The sequence below is a fragment of the Cygnus atratus genome, chromosome 2 (assembly GCF_013377495.2).
Source record: "Cygnus atratus isolate AKBS03 ecotype Queensland, Australia chromosome 2, CAtr_DNAZoo_HiC_assembly, whole genome shotgun sequence".
NCBI classification, from domain to species: Eukaryota; Metazoa; Chordata; class Aves; order Anseriformes; family Anatidae; genus Cygnus; species Cygnus atratus.
In genome coordinates, this window is record NC_066363.1 from 73,220,553 (window position 1) to 73,244,199 (window position 23,647).

Here is a 23,647-nt window from a genome sequence, read left to right on the forward strand (position 1 = left end):
AAAACTGCCAGATCACGAGGTCAGAAATGTCTTTAAACAAGAATTTAACCACTGCTTCACAAGGACAGCCTGAAGATATCTCATATTGAAATGAGCCACTTGACAATTACAAGCAATACTATCTAAAAACAACAAAGAAGAAGATAAAATTCAGCAACATGAAGGTTAGATAAAATATATTATAGATATTTTCTTACACTAGATGTAGAGATTGGAATTATTCTTTCTAAACACTAAATAGTTGTAAACTTTATTTCTGGAAAGTAGAAGAACCAACTAAAGGTTCAAATTAACATATCCTTGGTCATTAACAAACTATTTAATAGGGCATTAAAAACAAAAGGATTGTGGGATAGGTATACTACGAATTCATGGTTCTTTATCATAAGCTATGACCCTGTCTCACCCCTTAAAAGCTGTTGGGGATTTAGAAGTGCTAAGGATCCGGTACCACTCTGTACCAAAACTGTTTCATAAAATCTGCCCGAGTTGAACAGACTGTTCCCACACTCTCAGCATCACAGTCTCCCAGCAGCTGTTGTAAAGCAGGACTTTCAAAGTCTTGGAAGTGCTCTATATTGTCTTAGAGGGGCTCCTCAGTGGCTTATGGATTAAGATTCTGTAGCGATTGATTCGATTCTCAGTTTCTATATAAGCATTCACTTGGATGCATTCACTTGGCTCATGAAATGAGTAAATTAATACTCTTTTCCAGTTAATGTACTGTACAGGTTAGTAATACCACTTCACAAGGCTTTAATATATGCTAACAGAAACATTGTTTAAATTCATGTAAGTGATCTTCATCTTTCTTTCAATAAACTATGTGGCTTATCTGTCATTATAGTACAGAAACAACTTCTTGATTTGTAGAACGATTTACTTCCCATTTCAGTTAGCCTGCAGGCAACCTATAATGCTGTTTTACTCTCAGAAAAGCAATTTCTCTGTCTGAATCTCTCCAAAAATGAAGTATGACGGTATATAAAGCAACTCAACAAGCATGTTATTCACTGTATTTCTTAATATATTTTGTTGATAAATTTGAATTACTTTTCTAGGTTATAATGTTCTCTGGAACAGTAAGAATTACCTTACAAAGGAAACGAGGACTGGCGTAATACTGAATTAATAGAGAAATAAGTAAATATCTGACCTACTTTTTAGGTTTGTTGCTCTATTGGTGGTGGTGGAGTTTTGTTTGTTTGTTTGTTTGTTTTGTTTTGTTTTGTTTTTCCCTGTCATTAGTAGAGCCTGGATTCTACTCCCATAGCTTCATAAAGGGCATGAAAAGAAAGGTAGCTCTGAAGAACATCCCTTAAAATGGCAGGGTCCTACTCCAATTTCTCTACCCAGTAAACAACAACCTCCCAGCCCTTCAAACCATTACTGCCTCATTCAGAAACCTTATGGGATAAAAAAAAAATTATATCAGAATATTTCAAAATTATTTTGTTTGATTGTGGTGTATGACACATATAATGAATACTCTACCTTGTACATAAAAATCCTCTAGACAATACCCAATAAAGTGAAATAAAAAATACAGCTAGATTCCATATCCTACCCTTAGAAGTGAAGTTGATGCACATAGTTGGCATTAAAGCTCACTACACAGAACACATATTTTCCACAAATATTTAGCCAGACTTTGATGTAAACATATTTTACACCTCCCAGCTTCTCTTTATATTTGAATTCCATTAAAAAAAAAAAAAGTGTGATTAAATTTAATTTTCATGAATTCTTGTTGAGGGAAAGTTTTTAAATCCCATTCTTATATACTCATGAAAAGTATTATGCTTACTTCCTTTAAAATTTACAGTAAAAATCTGATTATGTGAATCACACTTATCCTGCTCAAGAAAGAATATCATGACACTCATTCTGTGATCAAATGCCATTTTACAACTTAACATCAGATTTGTGACAAATGAAACAATTTGTTAGCTTTAACTTCAAATGTTGTGAAAATATGTGAACATATTAATCTTCTCACAAATAAACAAAAGAAGGCAATGATGAAAATCACTTTACACAATATTTGTCCAGTCTATGAAAGCAACAAATCTGATGCATATACTTTATTTCTTAACTCTTAACTCTCTTAGGTACTTAATGAACATTAAGTAATGTTAAATTAATTAAATAATTAAATAAATAAGTGGTTGATTAAATTAAATAATGTATTCATCTCAAATATCCATCTCTTTAAGGACACCATAGATTGGTATTTAGTTTTAGTAGGTTAGAAAGATAAAACATAAGAGAAATTTTAGAAAATCGCTCATCACTGAGGTTTGTCCCTTTAAACTGTTTGGGTCCCAGGACATTTTTGGTGCTAGCTGCCTTTTAAACAGCCTGTTGCCCCTGCATCAGCAGTCTTGTTAGGCTGGTGACTTGAACACTTCTGGGAAATCAAAAAGTACCATACTTCTCTTATGTTTAAGACTAAAAGCTGTTGTCTTTTGGCCCAATACATTGAAGTCACACACCTGCAACAGGTAATACAAGCCTACAAGCTTGTTGAAAAATACAAGCATTTTTCCCCTTTACAAGGTCTACCAGCTGCCAGTCAGAAATTAATGTTCTGGAAATGGAAGCTTCCTAGTTCTTACCTATCTGCTGCACATTCAGTTGCTGATATTACAGAGCTATTTCTAAACAAAGAACAATTAAGGTCATGGGGCTTGGAGACGAATGTGATGACTCTGCAACAGCAAACATAAGGATACTAACTCCAGCCATACTCACGGTGTCCCTCACTGCTCATTCACTTTTGAACCTGAGCACACAAAAATTGTTTACTGAAATAGTTCTCCAGCTTTTAGAATATGGGAGAAGTAGTATATTCATTAGCACCACAATTACACCATGTGACTATTATGCAAATATATCCAATTTTAATACAAATGTACACTTCCCATGAACTGCATTGCCAGACTTTTGCAGCAACCTGGAACACAATCCTAAGAACATTTTAACATAAGAAAATCTTGCTACCTTTTTTCTTTATGCAAAAAAATAAAAATAAAAATAAAAACCTGATTTATGTAGATGTCATCATAATTTCAAAAGTCTACATTGAAATACTGTTTACATCTCATCAGCACTAAAAGCTAGAATTTCTAGGTTACCAGTAATTATTTCTAGTTTTTTTTTTTTTTTTATATCAAAGTTCACCTGTTATTTAAGATGTCTTAATAATATACTAAAATGTTATAGATTAATCTTTATGTCTAATGTTATCTGAGATTAGCATGTTGGACAAGAATGAATTCAGCTTTGCAGGAAAACTGTCAATATTAACAGAGACGTTAACGATGTCCCAATATTAACACAGCAAAAAGGAATTCTCTGTGAATAATCCTTATATTTTCTCATGACAGTCCATTTAAATCTCATTATGATGACTCAATTTACACAACAGAACTAAAAAGAAGCTACATTTGATTTTTAAACACTGTTTCAGACATAAAATAAAATAATATAGGTATTATGCTGCATTTCCCTATCACCTACAAATACCTCCTTTTCCCTGTAATGTAATGATATGCTACTCATTTTATCTTTTAATGAGACATTAATAATGGCCTTTTAGTCAATTGATTATGTACAACAGGCTCATTCTACCTGAGTCAACAATTTACAAAAAGAACTATTTCTGAATCTGACTCTGTTTAATTGCTAGTAAAGAAGAATAGTCCTCCCTAAACCTTGCAGCTGGAAAAAAAATAAAAATAAAAAATAAAATAATACGATTATTAGCTGAATTTCTTTAGAGAGCTTGGAACATATATATGAAAAAAAAAATGTTGGTAATGTCAAGACTTCAAACCTTCTTGCACAAAACACGTAAACTTTAGAAAAACATATCCTAGATTGTGAACCACCTGGAAACAAACACTCAATATGGTACTCAAAAACCTCATCCGTGGAACATAGGAATGAGAAAAAATGGGAATAAAATAAAATTTCTAGATTAGTAACATCAGTCTTGATGAAAGATAATACAGTATTTTGCATATGCAGGTGGAATACACCTTTTCAAGAACAGAAGTATAAGGGTTTTGTGGGAGGACCCATGGGAATGGCATGGACATGTGTCAAGGGAGGTTCAGGCTGGATGTTATGAAAAGGCTCTTCACCAAAGGGTGGTCAGGCACTGGAACAAGCTCCCCAGTGCAGTGATAACAGAATTGAGCCTGACGGCATTCAAAAAGCATTTGTACAATGCTCTCAGACATAGGGTTTGATTTTCAGGTGCTCCTGTGTGTAGCCAGGAGTTGGACTTGATGATCCTTGTGGGTCCCTTCCAACTCAGGATATTCTATGATTCTATGATCACTTTAATTTAATAGCCTTCACTAATTTGTAAGCCCTTTCCAATTTCATGCAGATCTGACACAAGGACTGAGGCCTCAAAGACATTCTGACCCTATAGGACTGTTAACAATTACTGGTTGGAGACTGCTAAGAGAAAATCAGAGAAAATTCAGCTTCAGTCATCTCATCTGGCAGCATCCAAGTGGTCAACCAGCTGCCAGACGGCTTTGGACCAGTCACCCCGGGATGGGACTGTGTTACTGTGCATGACAGTGGGGAATGAGAGAATGCCAATTGTTAAGTATGGGGATCACAGAAACTGGATGTACTACATGGGACTACAATGGAGGGTATAGAAAATAACATAGTGGAGTATAAATCTGAAATGAATTTGAGCAGTAGATACGTTTGTATTTAACTAGCCAATGGAGTTATATGAACAAAGCTGGATACTAGATGCTGTGCAGACTTTACTAGCACTTGCTTTTTCATAGTTAACTAGAGTACCTTCATACAACATTCCTACTTAAACATGGTTGTGTACTTCTCATAAAATGACATTGTAAAAAAGTGAGGTCAAACAAATTATTTATATATGTAATTTCATGTTATGCCAATGCACTGCCATGAAACAATCAAGCTTCAACAATCAAGCTTTATAAAAATGTTTAAGCCATGAATTGTATTTATTTAAATTCTGCTTTATCCTAAAGAACTGAGCTAGATGTACCAAACAACAAAATCAATAAATGGGATATCATTTTACTTGTAAAACTCCGCTCTTAACGCAGTAACTATGGATCTCCTACACACTGTCCAGACTGCAATCATTAGCCTTGATGTACAAAACGTGTCAGTGGAAGCATATGTCTAGTGTGATGATCTTGATGCAATCAGAATCTATTCATCTTAAACAAAGCAAAACTTGCAGACTCTACTTATCCCAAACAAGAACATAGAGTATTAATGGAAAAAAAGCATACAGAAAATTCTTATGTAACTCAAGCCTGATAACACTGCGCCATCAGTAGATGGAACATTTTCTATCAGATTACTGAAATAAATTTATGACTATGAAATTAGGGCCTTCAATTATCAGCCAAGTGGATCCATCAGTGGTAAAACTAACAAGATATGACAGATGCTGATTATTGAAAAGCAAAGATCTTCCCATGCAAAGCACTGTTTGTCAGCTTACATTACATGGCTAGTTCATTTCTAACTGGACTCTCTAAAGAAGGGAAACCTGCAGTGATGAAGAAAAAAACCCACAGTATCGTACAAGATGCAATAAGTAGTTGATAGGCAAAATGTATTTGATGTTTCTGGTTATGATCCTACTGAACTCACAACCTTATGCCTACTCCTGAGACATACTATTGTGTTTAGCAAGCAGACTTTTTCAGCTATGCGTCTTATCTCAGTGATTATTGTTATCACGTATTCACCTCTATTTCGGAACTGCAACCATCATACTGATACATTTATGCAGAAATGTTTCATATTCTTCTTCATAGTCTTTTTGGTGTCTTGGAACATGTAGCTCTTCTTTAATAATTTATTTGAAAGAAAGTCAGATGTATTTACAGTCAGTACAGAAAAAAATACAGTAAATTCATATGAGCAGATAGATTTATAACCTCTATTTTTATGTTCTAATTACTTTTTTGAAGTGTTTCTTTACAGGGGACAAACCTGGCATACCTTACTCCATATGCATCTCCAATGAACACTTATCTACCACAACCAGAAAGATATGACCTTTTAAATATACGCAGCAAAACATATTTGTAAATAAAATAAATAAAACAAGCACCAATCAGATGTGCTTCCCAGATTGTTCTGAAGTAAAGTATTCATACAGTTAACAGTCAGGTTCATAACTCACAAGTATGGCAACGGAGAAAAGGAAACTAACCAAAAGAGAGTCTGCAGTTTAGCTGAGGCTCAGCCTGTCCCAAGGCTTATACACTTGATATATGCAGTTTTGGTTAGTACTTCCCTTGAAGTCAGAATTCTGACTGTGACAAACCTCAGTAAGTCTCATTTAGCATCCCATCTAATAAGGAAATTGAAGAGAAATTGAAGTGAAAAGCATGACAGACAAATAAAGGAGAAGAAAAATAAGCAGTGAAATTATTAGTGCAATACTCATGTATTATTGCAATAAGTCACAATGGTAGGATGGGCTGATTTTAGATCCTCTGTGTTTTGATTCAGTATCACTAACATCATAACTACTGTAATTTTGCAAAGGGTTTCAATTACACTTCTTGAAGAGAAGTAAAAAAGTAATGTTACAGTCATAGTTGTGGTACAGTGGTCGTATCTAAGGAAAGATAAATCAAATGTTTCCAGGATTAATCTGTTAAAAATGATAACGTTAAAATACTTTTTTTTTTTAACCTTGCTTTGTCAAAAAACGAGTTCTCATTAGAAGAGAAATGATGTATTGTAATTTTCAAAGTTATTTTATGCAATTTTTAGAATCTCTTTAAATGTGAAGAAAAAAATCTGAACATTTTGTATTTCTTCCATTTCTGAGAAAATATTAATACAAATAAGAAATATATGTACTAAAGTACATTTCTAACTGTGAGTTAGTCAGCCTGCCAAAACCTTCCACACATAATAAAAGGACCAGCTCTTGAAACCTGGTATATAGGGATCCATTTGTCCCTGAGTATGCAGGAAACCTAGGACATTATTTGTACTTTAACTGCTTTAGATGTTGTATTTGTTCAAAGATATCCTGTATCTTTTGTCTTTTCAATAGTTATGAAGTATGAAATAGAGTGAGGAATGTAATGATAATTCTGTGGAACATAAAACCAAATACACACTACTTAAGGTTCTGTTTAAAAGGCTTTTCTGTGTGTGTTTGTGAGGCACAAAAAAAATATTCATTTCTACAGTACTTGTAATGAACCTTCTTACTGCTTGACCAGATTTTACATAATGCATGCTGCCAGGAAGTTTTGTTTTTCCCTGGAGCTTCGTGATCTCTACTATTGTTTATAAATCTTCTCATTCAAACAGCTTAATGTATTTCCCAGTGGACATACACATACCTACTAGTCCATTATGTTCTACAAGGGCTCCTGCAATGTCTGAGTCCAGATTACAATATTCTTACTGGCCTTGAGCGAATCTGCAGAGAGCAGTTTAGCTATGCAATTTCATTCCAGAAGACTTAAATTGTCGACTGATTTCAGAATTTCTATAGGGCTCCAGCTGTTGTGTCAGATCAATGTGCATACAATAAGCTAGATAAAAATGAACTTCCTATTAGTGGTCCCATTATGATATTCTAACAAGAGTACTCTAGCATGTACTTTTTCATATATGCATGTGAGAACATTCAGTTTGACATCAACATTGATGATTCATTTAACTAGGGTAAAGGCAGACTTCACTGCAGCTCAAAAACAGTGAACACTTCAGGTTTTGATCATCTGTAATGTAAAAAATGATCTTAAAAGTTTGCAAGGGTATAGAAGAAGAAACAGAAGAAAAAAAATGATAGATGTGTATGGAAGCAGCCAAATGCATGACAGATTTAAACTCTGAATGTGTTACCTTTTGTTATTTTGTACCATAGAACAAAATAATTCACTTGTGGGATCAAAATTGTGCAGTTACTGCAATATACACATTCTAAAGGGACTGGAGAATAACCCACACATGACAATGGTATTCCTTTGTCACCCATCTCACTCTTATTCAGTGTTTAATTGAATGAAATGTTCAATGATTTTAGTACTTCACCTATGCCATACCAGTGCTTCATCTGAAAACATAATAAAACTGAAAAATGCTGGAGAATTCAAACACTTCCTGAGCTGCATTCTCTCCATTTTGAATATTAATTGGATTTCACTAATAGCTTCTTACTTCACTGAAAATCAACACAATTCTCAAAACAATTATATGCTGAAATTGTACATACTCTGAGGAAACCTGGGTGGATTGTCGTTGACATCAGTGAGTGTGATATTTACAGTTGTTGACCCTGACAGCCCTCCAACCTGCCCAGCCATATCTTTGGCTTGAATGACAACGGAATAATGCTCTCTGGCTTCCCTGTCCATGTTGTGCAAGGCAGTCCTGATGACTCCTGTGACAGAAAGAAAATAAACAAAAGAAAGATTAGGATTAGCTTGTTCTAGCAAGGGAAAATGCTGGACATAACCATTTGTTTCAGGAAAAGTGGGGAAATGGGAGATTTTCTGGAAACATAGAGCTTTTCTATAATCCAAATAAGATGGGTTTGTTTGATATTCAAGGTTAAAAGTCAATCAGTTGCCTTCTGTGTGGTAACAAATAATAAATAATGGATTACATAACGGTATATGGAGATGCTTGAGAGTGATCCATTGCTTTTTTTTTTTTTTTTTTTTTTTTTAATATAACAATGCCAGATGCTGCTAGCCAGTCAACTTGCCTTGGGATAATAATAATAAAAAAAAAACAAAAAACCCTATATTTTACAACTATAATAGCATATTAATAAATAATGAATCCAACTTATGTAACATTCCTAAATGAAAGGCACATTGCTCAAATGCAGTGTTTTCTCATGTATTATCATTCTTTAAATATCTACTTAATAGAACTATTAATGAGAATTCATACCCCATGGAAGAAGCCACAGATTCATTTATTTTAACAAATGTTCAATTCTAAATAAAACCACTTACCTTTTAAAACTATTCCAAAACTATACCTTCTTATTCAATACATATTAATCACACACACTTGTCTTTGTAAGTGTAACGTATGTAATACTTGTATGTAAAGTAAAAGATAAGTTTTTATTGTTTTTACTATTGTAGACAGAGAAAACTTAAACTGAGTAACCCTAAAATAATATTTTCTTAACATTTAGTCAATGATATATGCACAAGCAAAGATGACAATAAGGGAGCAACAGTCAACCCTGTGGGCTCAGTTTCAATTATGGTACATTCTTCATTCATGATGATGCCTGTAAATGGGCTCCTACTAATATCGTTGATCACAGTCTGACAGAAAGCCCACAGAGTTCAGTAAAGGGAAGTGTCAAGTCCTGCACTGGAGAAAGAATAAGCCTAAGCATCAGTACATGCTGTGGACAGACCAGCCGTAAGGCAGATTTCAAGAAAAGGATCTGGGGGGTCCTCATGGACAAGCTGGTTAGTAATGTGCCCTCGCGACAAACAAAACCAACAGCATCCCAGTCTGCATTATTAAAAATGTTGCCAGAGAGGTGATCCTTCTCTGCTCAGCACTGGTGAGACCATATCTGGAGTGCTAGGTCCAGTTCCGGGCTCCCCATTACGTGAAAGACATTTATATGCTGGAGTGTTTTTATCGAAAAACATAAACAAATATATTAAATAATTTTATTAACATTAAATTTTCAAAAATCTACATTTGTAGTGTAACTTGGTTTTGGACTCTTAAATGGAGTGTATGCTATAACAAGTAAGAAAATATACCATAGTATTATCAAATATTGTTTTGGGGTACATTTTAAACATATAATAGCTATTAAACCAAGGCAATTTAACTTGCTCTTCTAGGCAATCAGCAGAACAGCATTATTTCCATGGTCTGTGATTCCCACAGTCTCAGATGATCTCAGAAGTGATTTCCAGAATATTACTTTATTGTATATAAATTTATTTTATTACATTTATTCCATAAAGCCGATTACATGGAATCACAGAATGGCCGAGGTTGGAAGGGACCTCTGAAGATCATGTAGTCCAACCCCTTTGCCGAGCAGGATCACGCAGAGCAGATTGTGCACGATGGAATCCAGGAGGGTTTTGAATAGCTCCAGAGAAGGAAACTCCACAGCCTCTCTGGGCAACCTGTTCCAATGCTCTGTCACCCTAACAGCTAATCATTGTTACATGTGAAATGGAAATTTTCATGTAGCTTATACCATCGTTTCCCTTCTATTCTGAAAATAAATCACATATAAACAAGTAGAACTATCCACAAAGAATAATATTTTAAAGTATCGATGAAGATTCAGAATGATTTTAACACACTTTTGCACCACAAGTACCTATTTATCAGAAGCTTGGATTCTGGACAAGCTAGCTAAAAGTAGTATACCAGTATGTTTTACTTCATCAATGTATTTTTCTTTTATACAGTTAGAAACAGTGTTTCTTTTTCACAAACATCATTGTAATATACTGAAATTCACCGTAACTTATACATACTATAATAGAAAGGCAAGGAGACATTTGGATAAATTGTATTGTTATAACTGAAGCATGAATTTTCATCAATATGCTTCAAAAAATCTGATCCTACTGTACTGAAATTTCATTTTGCTGGAAAAAAAAAAAAAAAGAAACATAGAAAGTTTTAAAAGTCAAAATGCTCTGCATTTTTTTCCTGACATTTTCCAAACAAATTGCTTCAACTTTTCACACTGAAATAATCTTTCTTGTTGGCACTTCTTCATTATCTGATATAATAGAAATCAGAGTTGAAACAGAAACCAAATGTATTGGAACTTTTAATATTTATGCATATGCATGGAGGAAGTATGGGATTTTGAAAAACAACAATTTCAATGTGAAACAGACCATAGTTCACATACTGGAACATCTGTCTTCCACAGAATCCTCATAATTACACTAGTCACTTAAAGTTTTAAACTACTTTAAATGAACAGAAATTCCTCTGAATTGCATTTACTTTCTTCTTCATTTTTACTCCAAGGGGTATGGCACTGAATCAGTTCTTGTAGACAGTTAATAATGACTTGTGGAGTGAAGGGATGACTTATTTTTTAGCATCATATTCTTATTTTCTGAAAATATAATATATTCAAATGGTATAGTATATTAAAGTTTTTTATTCCAAAAAAATGGATCTAAAATTTAGAATAAAAATAATTGTATTCATGTTTGGGGTATGCTGAAGGAAATGAGATAAGGGAAGATTTAGTTCTCTCTCTTTTCTTGGTTCTGTATATGTACATACACGCTAAAATTATATAAATACATGAGGTGGGTAACTAGGTGCAGATACTAACACTCTATCCTTATTACTAGCCAGTCCACCAATTGTTCTGGCAATATAGCTCTAAAATCATACAGAACTTCAATTTTCTGTAATGCATCCAAAAGATGTATGGAGAACTACCTTCCTTTTTTTTTTTTTTTTTTTTTTTTTTTCCAGTACAGTAATATGGAAAGTTCCAGCCCTTCCCTTTACAGCAGCAATTGCCCTTGAGCATGTTCAGTGTGCTTGGCAGGGGCTCCTATACATCACACAAGACAGGAAATTCATAATAAAGAGGACTATCTTTCTCTCTCTAAAACTGTGAGGAAAGATTTTGAAAAAGAAAACTATCAAAGACCTTTTAAATGTAAACACAGCCTCAACCTTGCCTCATATTTGTTAGGCAGTAGTGTGACCCTGTTAACTGATGACTTTTTACCTATGTTTTCAATATTTATTAATCTTTATTAAGAAAGGAAAGCAAGAAGGAAAAAGCAAGATGCATTCATCATTATGGGGACACCCCACCCTCTTTCGGGTATTAAGGAAAGAATTTTTTTCAGAAGTTTGACAGCTATGTTAAAAAACACATACATCATGTGGAAGTTTAGAACTATTGGAGCAGTTGCAAAGGATGCACAGCTCTGGACTTCTGGAATACAAACTTCCATCTTAAATTTATTTGGTATCTGTTTTCCCACCTGGATGGCTCCCCCAGAACACACTTTTACTTCAGATTTGTCAAAATTGATAAAATTGATTTACCTCTAAATCACAGTTGTTTTTTTTTCTCTGATAGTTTCTAGTCTTGGATTGCACCTTTTCCAATCTGAATTTATCCTTCTTGACTATAAGTGACGAGATACCTAGCTGTATTCAGGTTGAGATTTTATCACCACCTCTACTAATTACAACTTGTATTTCCCTTCCCTTCCCTTCCCTTCCCTTCCCTTCCCTTCCCTTCCCTTCCCTTCCCTTCCCTTCCCTTCCCTTCCCTTCCCTTCCCTTCCCTTCCCTTCCCTTCCCTTCCCTTCCCTTCCCTTCCCTTCCCTTCCCTTCCCTTCCCTTCCCTTCCCTTCCCTTCCCTTCCCTTCCCTTCCCTCCCCCTCCCCCTCCCCCTTCCCCTTCCCCGTTCCTTTCCTTCCCAGATTACAACACATTGGTGGTTCATCTATGATTGGCTTGCTCAGGACTTTCTCCTCCAATATTTCTAAATTAATAAAACCAGAACTGTTGTAGAAAGTCTTATAATTAGTCCTGTAATTTGTTGGCATCAGCAAATTTCCTCATGATGGTCATGCATTCATCCTAAAAACAGACAAAATTGAGCAAAGAGTACATTGTGGTGTCAAGCTCTTAAAAAATATCCATGTCTACTACTCTGGACAGCTTCTCTTCTATCCTTTCACCCAACATTTTTAGATTCGGAAAAACACTGAAAAAATGTTTATTTTGACAAATTTTACTTTTGTAAAAAGTAAAATTTACCCAGTGAAATTTTACCCAGGCTCTGCAAATACATTCCTGATACTTAACTGCAGTTAATTCCTTTTTTTTTTCTTCTTTTTTTTTTTCTCTAAGGCATCTGTCAATTTACTTTTTTTTTTTTTTTTTTTAATCTGTTCTGTGGAGAACCATTTTACTTCCATGTAAGAAGAGCTGCACAGAAGGCTTGACTGTAAAAATCAAGATATTTTTAAGTCAAGTGCGGACAATTATTTTGAAAAAGTCTGCCACAGCCAAGTTTCTAACTATGCATTTATCAAAGTATTTAACTATATTCTTACCTGACAGTGTGGTGCACTTAAGGTAATTTATCATATTGCTTATATACAAGAACTTATTTTAGATTCAGTAATCAATGCACAGTTTTAGTCAGCTTTCTCTTGCAGCCTACTCCTGCATGATGTGTGAATGGAACCTTCCCAGAATAAACCATGGATCATTTTAACATTCTTAGATCAAATGTTTTCTATCCGGGGTGTGTGTGTGCGTGTGTGTGTATGTTTCACCATCAAATGACAAACTAATCTGTCATAGACCAGTTAACTTTTTGTATGGAAAACTTCCATTCTGCTGTTGGATTACAAGCCTGGTCAGTAGGGATTTTCTAAAGGGTCAGCAGGTCTTACTAGATCTTCCATATTCTAGTTTCTTCTACGCCTGTCTTGTCATAAAAAAGACCACTAAACGGTTCAAATATAATTTTAAATATCTATTTAATGACTGATTAAATATGTGACTTTTACTAATTACTGAGGAAAGAGAACTATTACAGATGGTAATCTCATGAATATTATTTTTACTTTGTGAACAAAAGCCCTATTTTCATACTCATTTTGCTTTAGGATATGTAGTTAGCTTATTTTACTTCAAATTAATATTCTGAATATAACATATATACTAAAGTAGTTTTAAAAATCCAATATTATCCTACCTTGAGAGAATTACATACATCTCTTTTAAGAGAATGAAGTAGGGCTTTTGTGAGTTTTTGCCTTTTAGGGCCAATGCTGAGCAAGTATGAGTCAGCAGATGCATTTTGTTTTTCTTAAGATTTCAGAATCAACTTCAAATCTGGAAATTCCAATAGACTTTACCTTGGATTTATGATTTAGTCCAAACTATATTAAAAAAAAAAAAAAAAAAAGAGCTATATAGTGATTTTGGTCATACTCCACATTCTGAATGCTTCTATAACATAGATATATTTAATCTACCCCTTTGGTCAGATCTACTTTATATAGGTAACATTATACATTTTGTTCTTTTCCAGAGGCATCACTAGAGAACTACCTTCATTACCAGAAGTCAAAGCACTATAGAAATGACAGTTAGTAGTCTGTTTTCTTCTATGGTCATGATTACAGTACCGAAAGACACTACACCCTTTCTTTAGGAGAATTAGCACCGAAATAAAATACATGAATACAGTATTGAAATATTACTGCCGTAATAAAATAGAAATTGCAGAAAAATAAGTAAATTTCTAAAAGAAAATGGTAAGGGTTTTCTTAATAAGTTCGTTAGAATAGTGTTCATTTGATATAAAAATAATAATAATAATAAAAAAAAGAGGGGGTATTAACCAGATTGATTGTAATATAATGAATACCCCCAGGGAAAAAAAAAATCTATTCAGTTTATTATTAGTGATTAAAGACTTCTCAAAAATTTTGATGAGTAACAGCCTGAATTTACAAAATGAAAAAATCTTCTTCCAAAGCCTCCTGAATTAAGGAATTTGAAGAAAGCTTCACTGATTGAAATGAAAATACATCAATTTATGTGGCAATTGCATGAATGCCAAATGTAATTATAGCACCTTCCACTGTTTTCATAATGCAAAGCATAATCAAATGAATTAAATGAAGAATCAGCTGCCATGCTGCATGCCAGCAAGCAGACAGGAAACACTCAAGTGTTTCAAAGACTCTCAAAGGAGTATCTACTACAGAAATACCATAGCAACTGGCCACCCCATTTGGGCAGGAAGCTTTCATTCTTTCTCTCGCCAGTAGTTACAGCACATGTATATGGCTTCCAGGTTTGTCAATTCTGTTTCAGTTAGAATTGTTCACATGATTTTAAAGCAAATTTATCTCAGCCTCTTGTAAGCTAGTTGAATCAGGACACAGTTATCAGGGATGTTTTTCCACTGAAGTGGTGTACTTGTCCCACTGACTTCAAAGTGTGGCTACTTCCAAATCACTATGCTTTAGAAGAGACATTTGCTGGATTTAGTGGTAGTGGATTGCTAGTTTATTCCACTCCAATTGTAGTCATTCCTGTAAACATCAACTTTTCACTCTGGCCCAGAAATCTGCATTAAAATCATCAGCTAATATAGCATTTAAACAAAACCAGTATTTTGGTGCAAATCTCAGTAACTAATCACATAAATAATCATACCACAGCCTGTTGTGCTGATATTTCAATTTCTTCCACACCCAAACTCTTCACTTCTAAGTGAACTTATGCCTGGTGTGACTCTGTATGGCTATAAAGGTATGGGTGTTTTCATTTGTTCTGTTGAGCTGTATAGACACAGGTCTTTATATTCAGAGGACCCTTGTGCAGGCTGGACAGTAAACTTGACTTTATATGCGTAACTCGAGTGGTAGCTGGCACTGTATGGCGGTAACGAAGTATGGTGTACAAATACTTTTTTCTGTGCTTGAAAGTAGCAGGGAATAAATAACTGTGATGAGTAGGACAGGTGAATATTATAGTACAGACAGAATGGAAATATATTTTAATAGAAACAGTGAAGATGGAGCAGAATGAGGTGCTTCTGCCACAATAATGATACAGTAAAATACAGATTCATGAAATTAAGTTGACATGCGGCATCAACTCTGTAAATATTTCCTAGACAAAGGAAAACAGGTTATATTCATCTACACAAAATAGGAATGAGCTGGACTATAAGAAAAAAAGTGGTCTTCATCTTCCAAAAATATTTTCAGATTCTCTAAAAAAAAAAAAAAAAAAAAAGCCAGTGGTGGGCAGTCACCACTTGGGAAATCCAAATGTGGGCAGCAAAGTCACTGGAAGCCACAAACCTGGCTGTTTCTTTGTTCAAAAAAGCAACTAATATATTTTCCAAACACATTACTATCAAACTCATTACATGGGTTAACAAGTAATTACGCACAACTTTTGTAATTATTCAAAACCTCACAATTTAAACTGTTTTTAAGCAACTATACCAATGGTTCTTGGAAAGAAATCTAAGAAGAGCTTAGATTTTCGTTTAGCTTATGCAACCTGATACACCCACTGTCAAGATACATTCTTCCAAATAACTAAGCTACTCAGGTTTAATGGTAAATTCTTTATATAATGGATTCAGTGTGTTAAAAGCCAGACGAGACCACCAGACCACCCACAGAGCTCAGGCCATTAACAGAACTAGCACTGTACTGAACCTAGTAGTTTGATTTTGGCTAGAGTACATCCTCCTGAAAACATGTAATTTTGAACTGAAGTGATCAAGAAGTAGAAAATATCACCTATTTTCTCAACAGAATATCCCAATTCTTAATCATAATCTTAATTCTTAATCATAATCGCCCTTTATTTGGTAGTGTGCAATTTCAAATTCAAACTTCTGACTTCTGTTATCCTCTCTCAGACCATTAATTGGTTCCCTGTACTTCTCTTTGTAAAGATACTGCTATATTCTCATGAAGATAACCTTTCCAACAAAATAAATGGTAAAAATGTGTAAGGCTGTAAAGCCTTTTTTTCTCACTCATAATGTATAGTGTTATTTCCTCTTTTCAGCTTTCCAAAATTAAATACAGACAAATGAAATTAACATTGATATGTCAATTCTGCGTGCACACATACACACACACACCCGGTACCAATATCTGATGTAAATTTAACCTCTCTAACCATTTGAAATACATAAATATATTTAAGAATTGTATTAGGCTTTTTTTGGCTCAACACTGCCTTGGTAGCTCATTTTGAGCTGCTTTACTCTAATTTTATATAGTTATGGTTCTTCTGAATACATTTATACCTCCCTCACTACATCACTTCTATTATAAATTCCTGATCCCTAATTGCAGGACATTGCATTTATTGCACTGAGTGGCTCAGCTATCAAATATTCTGCCTGAATATGCTATTTTCATCTATATTCAGAATTATGCCATTTTTCCGTCATCCAAAAATTTTATCAGCAATAGTCTTATATTTACTTCTAAACCATACATCAGAAAGTTGATTAGAGTTGGTCTCACACCAATCCCTTTAGATCTCTGGTGGTGTCTCTTTCTTTCACGACGATTCTGCAGTGCTGACAACTTTTTGCTACCTCCCAGGTAGCCAGTTCATGTACATTTAATATGTGCTTTGTTGCTACTAGTTACTGCTATGTATTTAACTAGAATGCCATGTGGTATGGCAGTTATATTTTTTCAGTGTAACTTGTCATGAAACAAAGGAATTGGGTTTCTTTAACATGATCTATTTTACAGAAACACATACTGAAAAGTCTTATTGCTTTTTCTATTTTTACCAGATAAATTTTTCTCAACTAATTTACTTTATTTTGCCTAAATTTGCCAGCCTAATGTTACAGACTTCTTTTTGGTTGTCCTTTCAGAAAATTGACACACATTTACATTCTGCAAATGTTCAGGAATTTTTCTAGTAAATCAGAATTTAGTTAAAATTAACATTGGTGAGACCAGAATTGCATTAGCTAGATATTTTTTCCCCAAGCAGATGTGACACAGCATTCTTCACAGCTACTATGAAGATTGTATGGTGTGAAAAGCAAATAATTCTGTTTCTTTCCAAATACAGCATGGATCTAACTTTTTATTCTGTATCATTCTTAATAATTTTCTCATCTTCATCCAGTTATGACCCTATCATTGCCATTTTCCTTTTTTTTTCCACCCCTCCTACTTGAAAAAAAAAATTTAAAAAAATTGTGTCCTAAACCCATTTAACCTGGCATCCTGTCATTCAAGGATTCTCACCTTCCATTGTCTTCAGCGTTCTTTATGAATGTTATCCACTTCATATTTCTAGTTGCTGTATTTTCTTACCTACTTCATTATTCGGGGAGAAACTAAACTTTGGAACTAGATGGTCTTTAAAGGTCTCTTCCAACCCAAACCATTCTGGTTCTATCATTCTGTGATTCTATGTACATCTCTTAGTTTGAGGACTGGACAATCATTATGGTTCTCCATTAGTCTAATCTTCTTTCTAGATGATTCAATATTCCAGGGTGATATTTACAGGTAAAATGTGAAAATTCTGCCCACTTTTTGATGTGCAGATTTGCAAAAGAGTTCACAAAAGGGCTAATTCATCCATTTTCGTTATTCGTTTATCCAGTCTTATGTCCTGAAAATGTCCAAGCTGGTTCTTTAAAAAAATATTGCACAATTACTATGAATTTTCAGACAGCAAAACCATTAAATGTTCGTTTAAGCAAATCCCCTGAGTGTATTTAACCTCTCCTAAAATTGCTTCTCCATTATTGAAGATTTTTTATCGTCCACACAAAACTTTAAAAGATGAGGAATGCAGGAGTAGAAGAAAGCTTCAATGACAGACATTGACTTGAATAAAAATATTTATGTGTCTAGCAGCAAAAGGTTCTCTGCCTAGGTGTGTATGATTAAATCATTCCATTTAAAACAGAAGCTACTTTGGTGGTTTTGCACTGACTCGTGTCATTTCCTTGGAACTGAATCTGAATTAGCGGCATTTCTATAGCTCTGAAGATACAAATGGTTAGGAGAAAACAGGGCTGAATGGTCAGATTCTCCAACTTAAACAAGAGAGCAGACAAATTTTGATGTGTTCCTATTAAACAGTAGGCATGTGCCTCGAGTAAAGCAGTGTGAGATAAGCTTACAGAAGTATGATGTTCCTGCTGTGCTGAAAATTATTTTTCCTTTTCTTGACAATTCAGATAAAAATGTATTTAAAACCAAAAAAAGAAACTGTACCTTAATTGGGGGGGAGGGAGAAAAAAAAAGGAAGATGATGCTTGCGGAAAGCTGAATGCTGGCTGTATGATATAATTTACAATTCTTGCAGTATTACGCTCAAGATAACTATGAAAAATACATAGATACAGATATATAAAACTAACAGATTACTGTAATGCTGCTTAGCTAGTGAATAATTCTCCATTACAGATTACTTATGAGGTAGGCAAGCAGAGGGACCAAGTAAGTGATGTGCATGTGAAGATAAGGCAAGGGCAAAGAACATTGGAAAGGAGGAAATTACTCATTAAGGATGATTTCTTCACAATACAAAGTTCTTAGGGTTGCAGGGTTGCATTTAATCCTTGGTGAAAAGGAACAACCTTATGATACATGAGATGAACAAAACAATTAAGTAAAAAGGGGATGAATTCAGTAACCCATGAACATGGCAGATGGGAATTAAGAACAGGAATCTTCTCAAAGGAAATCCCATTTGACAAGAAAGAGCTTAGAACTATCTGAAGACTGACTGCTTATATTCACCAGCTTGGAAATACCCCTCTCTTAAAACAGAAATAATATGGACTATTTAATAAAATAGCAAATTAAATTTAATTTTTGTCTTTAATAGTCACATGAGAATGTATCTAAATAATTTGAGATAATTAACATAGTTGCCCATAATATTGTGGTTTCTTTTCAAAGCAGGTCACCTTGATAAGAGGGACAAGGAGACAGCGATTATAGGCATGACAAAAAAGCTTTAAAATAGGGTCAAAGTAATGTCCATCTAATTAAAAACTAAATGTAGCACACAGTCTTGGAAAGATTCCACATTTGAACAAAATTTCATATGCTGGCTAATTTAATTACAATTGACAGACAGTGTCTAGACGACATATAATTCAGCTTGTCTGTTAGTGAGAAGGCTTGCTTAGCCAACAAACCAAGTGTTTACATGGTTGCACCCTTTTGTCTCCATGATACATATGACATACCCATGAGCAAGCCACTTAACCTGAATGCATCACTGACCCATGTGTAACACGTTAAAGACCTTATAACAGTATAGCATAATTTATAGGTAATTGTTATAAAGCAGTTAGAGTTCAACCTTACTCAGCATTTAAGTATGCTTATTCATAAATTTCAAGTGAAAATGAAATAAAATGAGACTAGTGTCAATACAGAAATGAAAAACACTTTTTCCATGTATAACCTAGGTACTTGAATAACATTGAAAGCATTTACACTTCAAGTGTTATGACTGTGACCATGCAAGCTAATGACTGTTCAAAACAAAATCATCAGATTCAACCATTGGCAAAATAAAATCAGCACACGTTCTTCACTTTGGACAATGTTTTAGTGGCAGATTTAATACATCCAAATGTAACTACACATGTATATATATATATATATATACATGAGTGACAACGAGTCCCCTACAAATAAGATTAATTGATTTGCTTACCAACTGAATGAAAAAAATCTTAGAAACAAAGTATTACTGTAGTACTTTCTGGAAAAAAAAAAAAAAAAGCTATAAATTCACTGAAGGTTTAATACTTGTAACAAAGTTCCAGTCTGTTGGAAAAAATAAAAAAAAAATAGTTCAAACTCTACGCAGAAAAGATGTAAGAAATGCAATATGGGTAAACAGAACACTAACTAAAGAACCACGGTAGATCAAAACAGATACCTTCAAATGCTGAAAATGTGAAAATTAGGCATACCACAGTTTTCATAACCTTCTGAAGTACATTAAAAAAGATTGTGATTTCATACAGATAAAATTTAAAGACATCCTATAATAAAACTTCTGGTATGCATGTTCACAAATGTTATTTTCTTTTTTAGACCTAACACACACAAAATCTTTGTCCATTAGGTGACATAATAGGTTGTTATTGACTTCTATTGAGATTCAGTCAGGATGTATTGACTTGAGAGTTAGATATTGATCCAGTAAGAGAAAAGATAAATCTCCACCTAGAGGTATAATAAATCTTAAAGTTGGCTGAGAACTGAAGTCTGTATTGTTCCATTGCTATAGGTGCATTGCTATCAAGAAATTAACTACTGAATTAGTGAAGTGTTGTAGTTTGTTGAGAAGAGACGACCTTGCGGTACCATAAACTAAAAAGCATCACAATAAGGTCACACAAAACATAAAATACCATTGCTTCCTGAGAGCACATAGTTTTAGAAAGTTGTTTCAATTTTTGATTTGACTGAATATATTATTCTGCAAGGTGATCACCCTCTGCCTGAATATTAGTACTGAAAACCTTTTGATGTTGAAACTGAAGCTTGTCTGCATTTGAAATTATTCTGAATTTACACAAAGCACACATTTGAAAATACAAGAGCTTTCCCTTAAAAACTCTTATTGGACACAGACTTTCTTAGGAATAATGTCACATATATCTAGTCATCAGCCTTGGGAAAGCCAGGACTTTGTGACAGATCCCAAATATAGAGTGAGGAAAAATATGCAACCTTATGAACCATGTCACAAGTACCACAACTTTATATACTATGTATTACAAACTCCTAAGCTGGGTGCTGAAAAAAGATAAAATCAAAAGATCATCTTTGCTTTTCCTCTTCCTACCTACCATTCTCATTTACAATCATAGGAAAACACATGAATAGCCTTCATTTTGTACCTCCAGATTTCAATTGTTTATTTGAGACAATAATGAAATTTATCTACTTAAAACTTGATTCAGCAACTAGCTTCCTTAAATGCACTGATCTACATGACCCCTTTCTGATGAACAAAAATTTGTATAGTTCCATAACAAATGCATAAATATGCCTTTTAAAGCTCAATGTAGATAACTTAAAATGCACAAATCCAATTAAAGATTAAGTACCTTTGTAATTGGTACCTTTTAAGTGCCTCGAACTTTTATACTGTTCACTTATGCACTGGCAACATAACATACTATAATATTTCAAACCTGCACTGAATCAACATCAGCTGTTAAAATCTCCTACAACATTTCATCTTGACCCAAGATGAAGGCTCAAAATACAATTTTTTTGTACAGATAGAAACATTTGGGAGGATGTCAAAAATGAAATAAAAATACTTGCAGAATTCAACCTGCCTTTTAAAAATAAGATTTTCCTAAGAATTACACTTTCAATGAGTCTGCTTGTCTAGATAATTTGTGATCTACACAGGGCAAGAAAACAGATCAACAGCAGTGTTATAGTTTTTTCCACTTTTTCCCTTCTCTAGAATCATATCCGGTGCAAATATTTGCCTGATGTAGGCCTGGAATGAATCAAAAGAGTGGACTTTAATACCTTCTGTCTGTCCTTTTCAAAGGATATAAAATTTCCTAAAATCATATCTATTTTCTCTATTTCTTATCAAAGAACCTACAGCAGGATGACATAGATGCAAGATAATAGGACTGAATTGGTTTACCATTTGGTACAAAGTCAATGGTTGTTTACCAAATTTATGTTCTAAGTAGTGATGGGAAAGTTCTTTGAAACATATTGAAAAGAAGCTGTGAAAAGATCATTAGAAAATAAACTTTCAATAAAAGTCACTTTCAATGGCTGTGTTCCTTAACTGGTTGACCTTATGTTAGACTGTTAATGTACCTTTCAAATATTAATAACAAATAAAAAAATAATAAAAATAATAAAAATAATAAAAAGAACATGATTCCCTCTTCTGCTAACATTTAGGAGGGATAAAAATGCTTTTAAAAGTTCATATGGAAGTAGGCTGTCTATTGAAAAAGCATTCCTTCATTTTATTTAAGTACACATCCAAAGGCTAAACTATTATTCTTGACCAAACTGTGTTTGAACACTATATCATGAGCTACTTAAAAGTCCTTCATTTTTATGACAAAATAAAACAAAGATTCAGAGAACTATACTGGTTTGCACTCCGTATGTTTTTCATCATTTTTCTTTAACGAAACAAAACACAGAAACACACTATTTTCCTGGTGTTTTTTGTATATGTTGCAGAGGAAGTCTTTCCTCTAAGCTTCATCTACAATAGCAATCTATTTCTCTCTATGTGTAGCTCAGTTTTCTACCTCTCCAGAATGACCTGAGGTAACATGAAACAGTGTACCTAAAGCAATTTACATGTACCTACATACACAGTAACTCATACATATATATTATTATTATATATACATTATATATATATATATTAAGGGCATTTCACCTCATGTAACAGGCTAAAACCTATAAAAAGCCATAGTGAATCCTAATCTGAGTGGACAGGAGCTTTCCTTGTGCAACAAATACAGCAATCATGGCTTGCCATGTTTGGGACTGCAGAATGTTTTTCTTGTCCACTCTTCTTAAGATCTTCTTTAAGTATATATATATAATGAAGGTGAGCAGGAGCTCACACTGTTGATCTTGATCTGGTATAAATCCACATACTTCATATAAAGATAATGAAGCTATGTTGATTTGCGTCAGTAAATAATCTTATATTTTATTTTTAGGCAAAAAGCTTCTTACCATGATTAGGACTAAGTTGTCAATATAGTACTCTCGTTGATGAGTCTTCACTCTGCAGGTGTTTATGGCAAGGGGAGCTCACATCAGGGAAGACTGACTGCCTTTATGAGCATGGTTGCTGCTATAGCTTCTGAAAATCTGGCCAATAATAACATTTTTTATACCGTAATATTTCTAAAATCACACCTGAAGAAGAAAAATAAAACACATTTATCCATGTGTTAAGGTAAGTGTTAGGAATAGGAAATGCAGAACCGCATGCCTATTTGGGCCATTAGTTTCCTCTTTAGGAATAGTCAAATCAATTCATATTTCTTTACTTT

The 23,647-nt window shown here is 33.9% G+C and overlaps 1 protein-coding gene across 2 annotated transcripts in view; it reads right to left on the reverse strand.

Moving 5' to 3' along the window:
- CDH18 (cadherin 18) overlaps positions 1–23,647 on the reverse strand; it is a 188,125-nt gene that overhangs the window by 58,823 nt on the left and 105,655 nt on the right. For both annotated transcript variants that reach the window (XM_035561665.1, XM_050708724.1), the window contains exon 4: positions 8,276–8,443. In XM_035561665.1, coding sequence (XP_035417558.1) covers positions 8,276–8,443 — 168 coding nt within the window. The remainder of the gene's footprint in view (positions 1–8,275; positions 8,444–23,647) is intronic.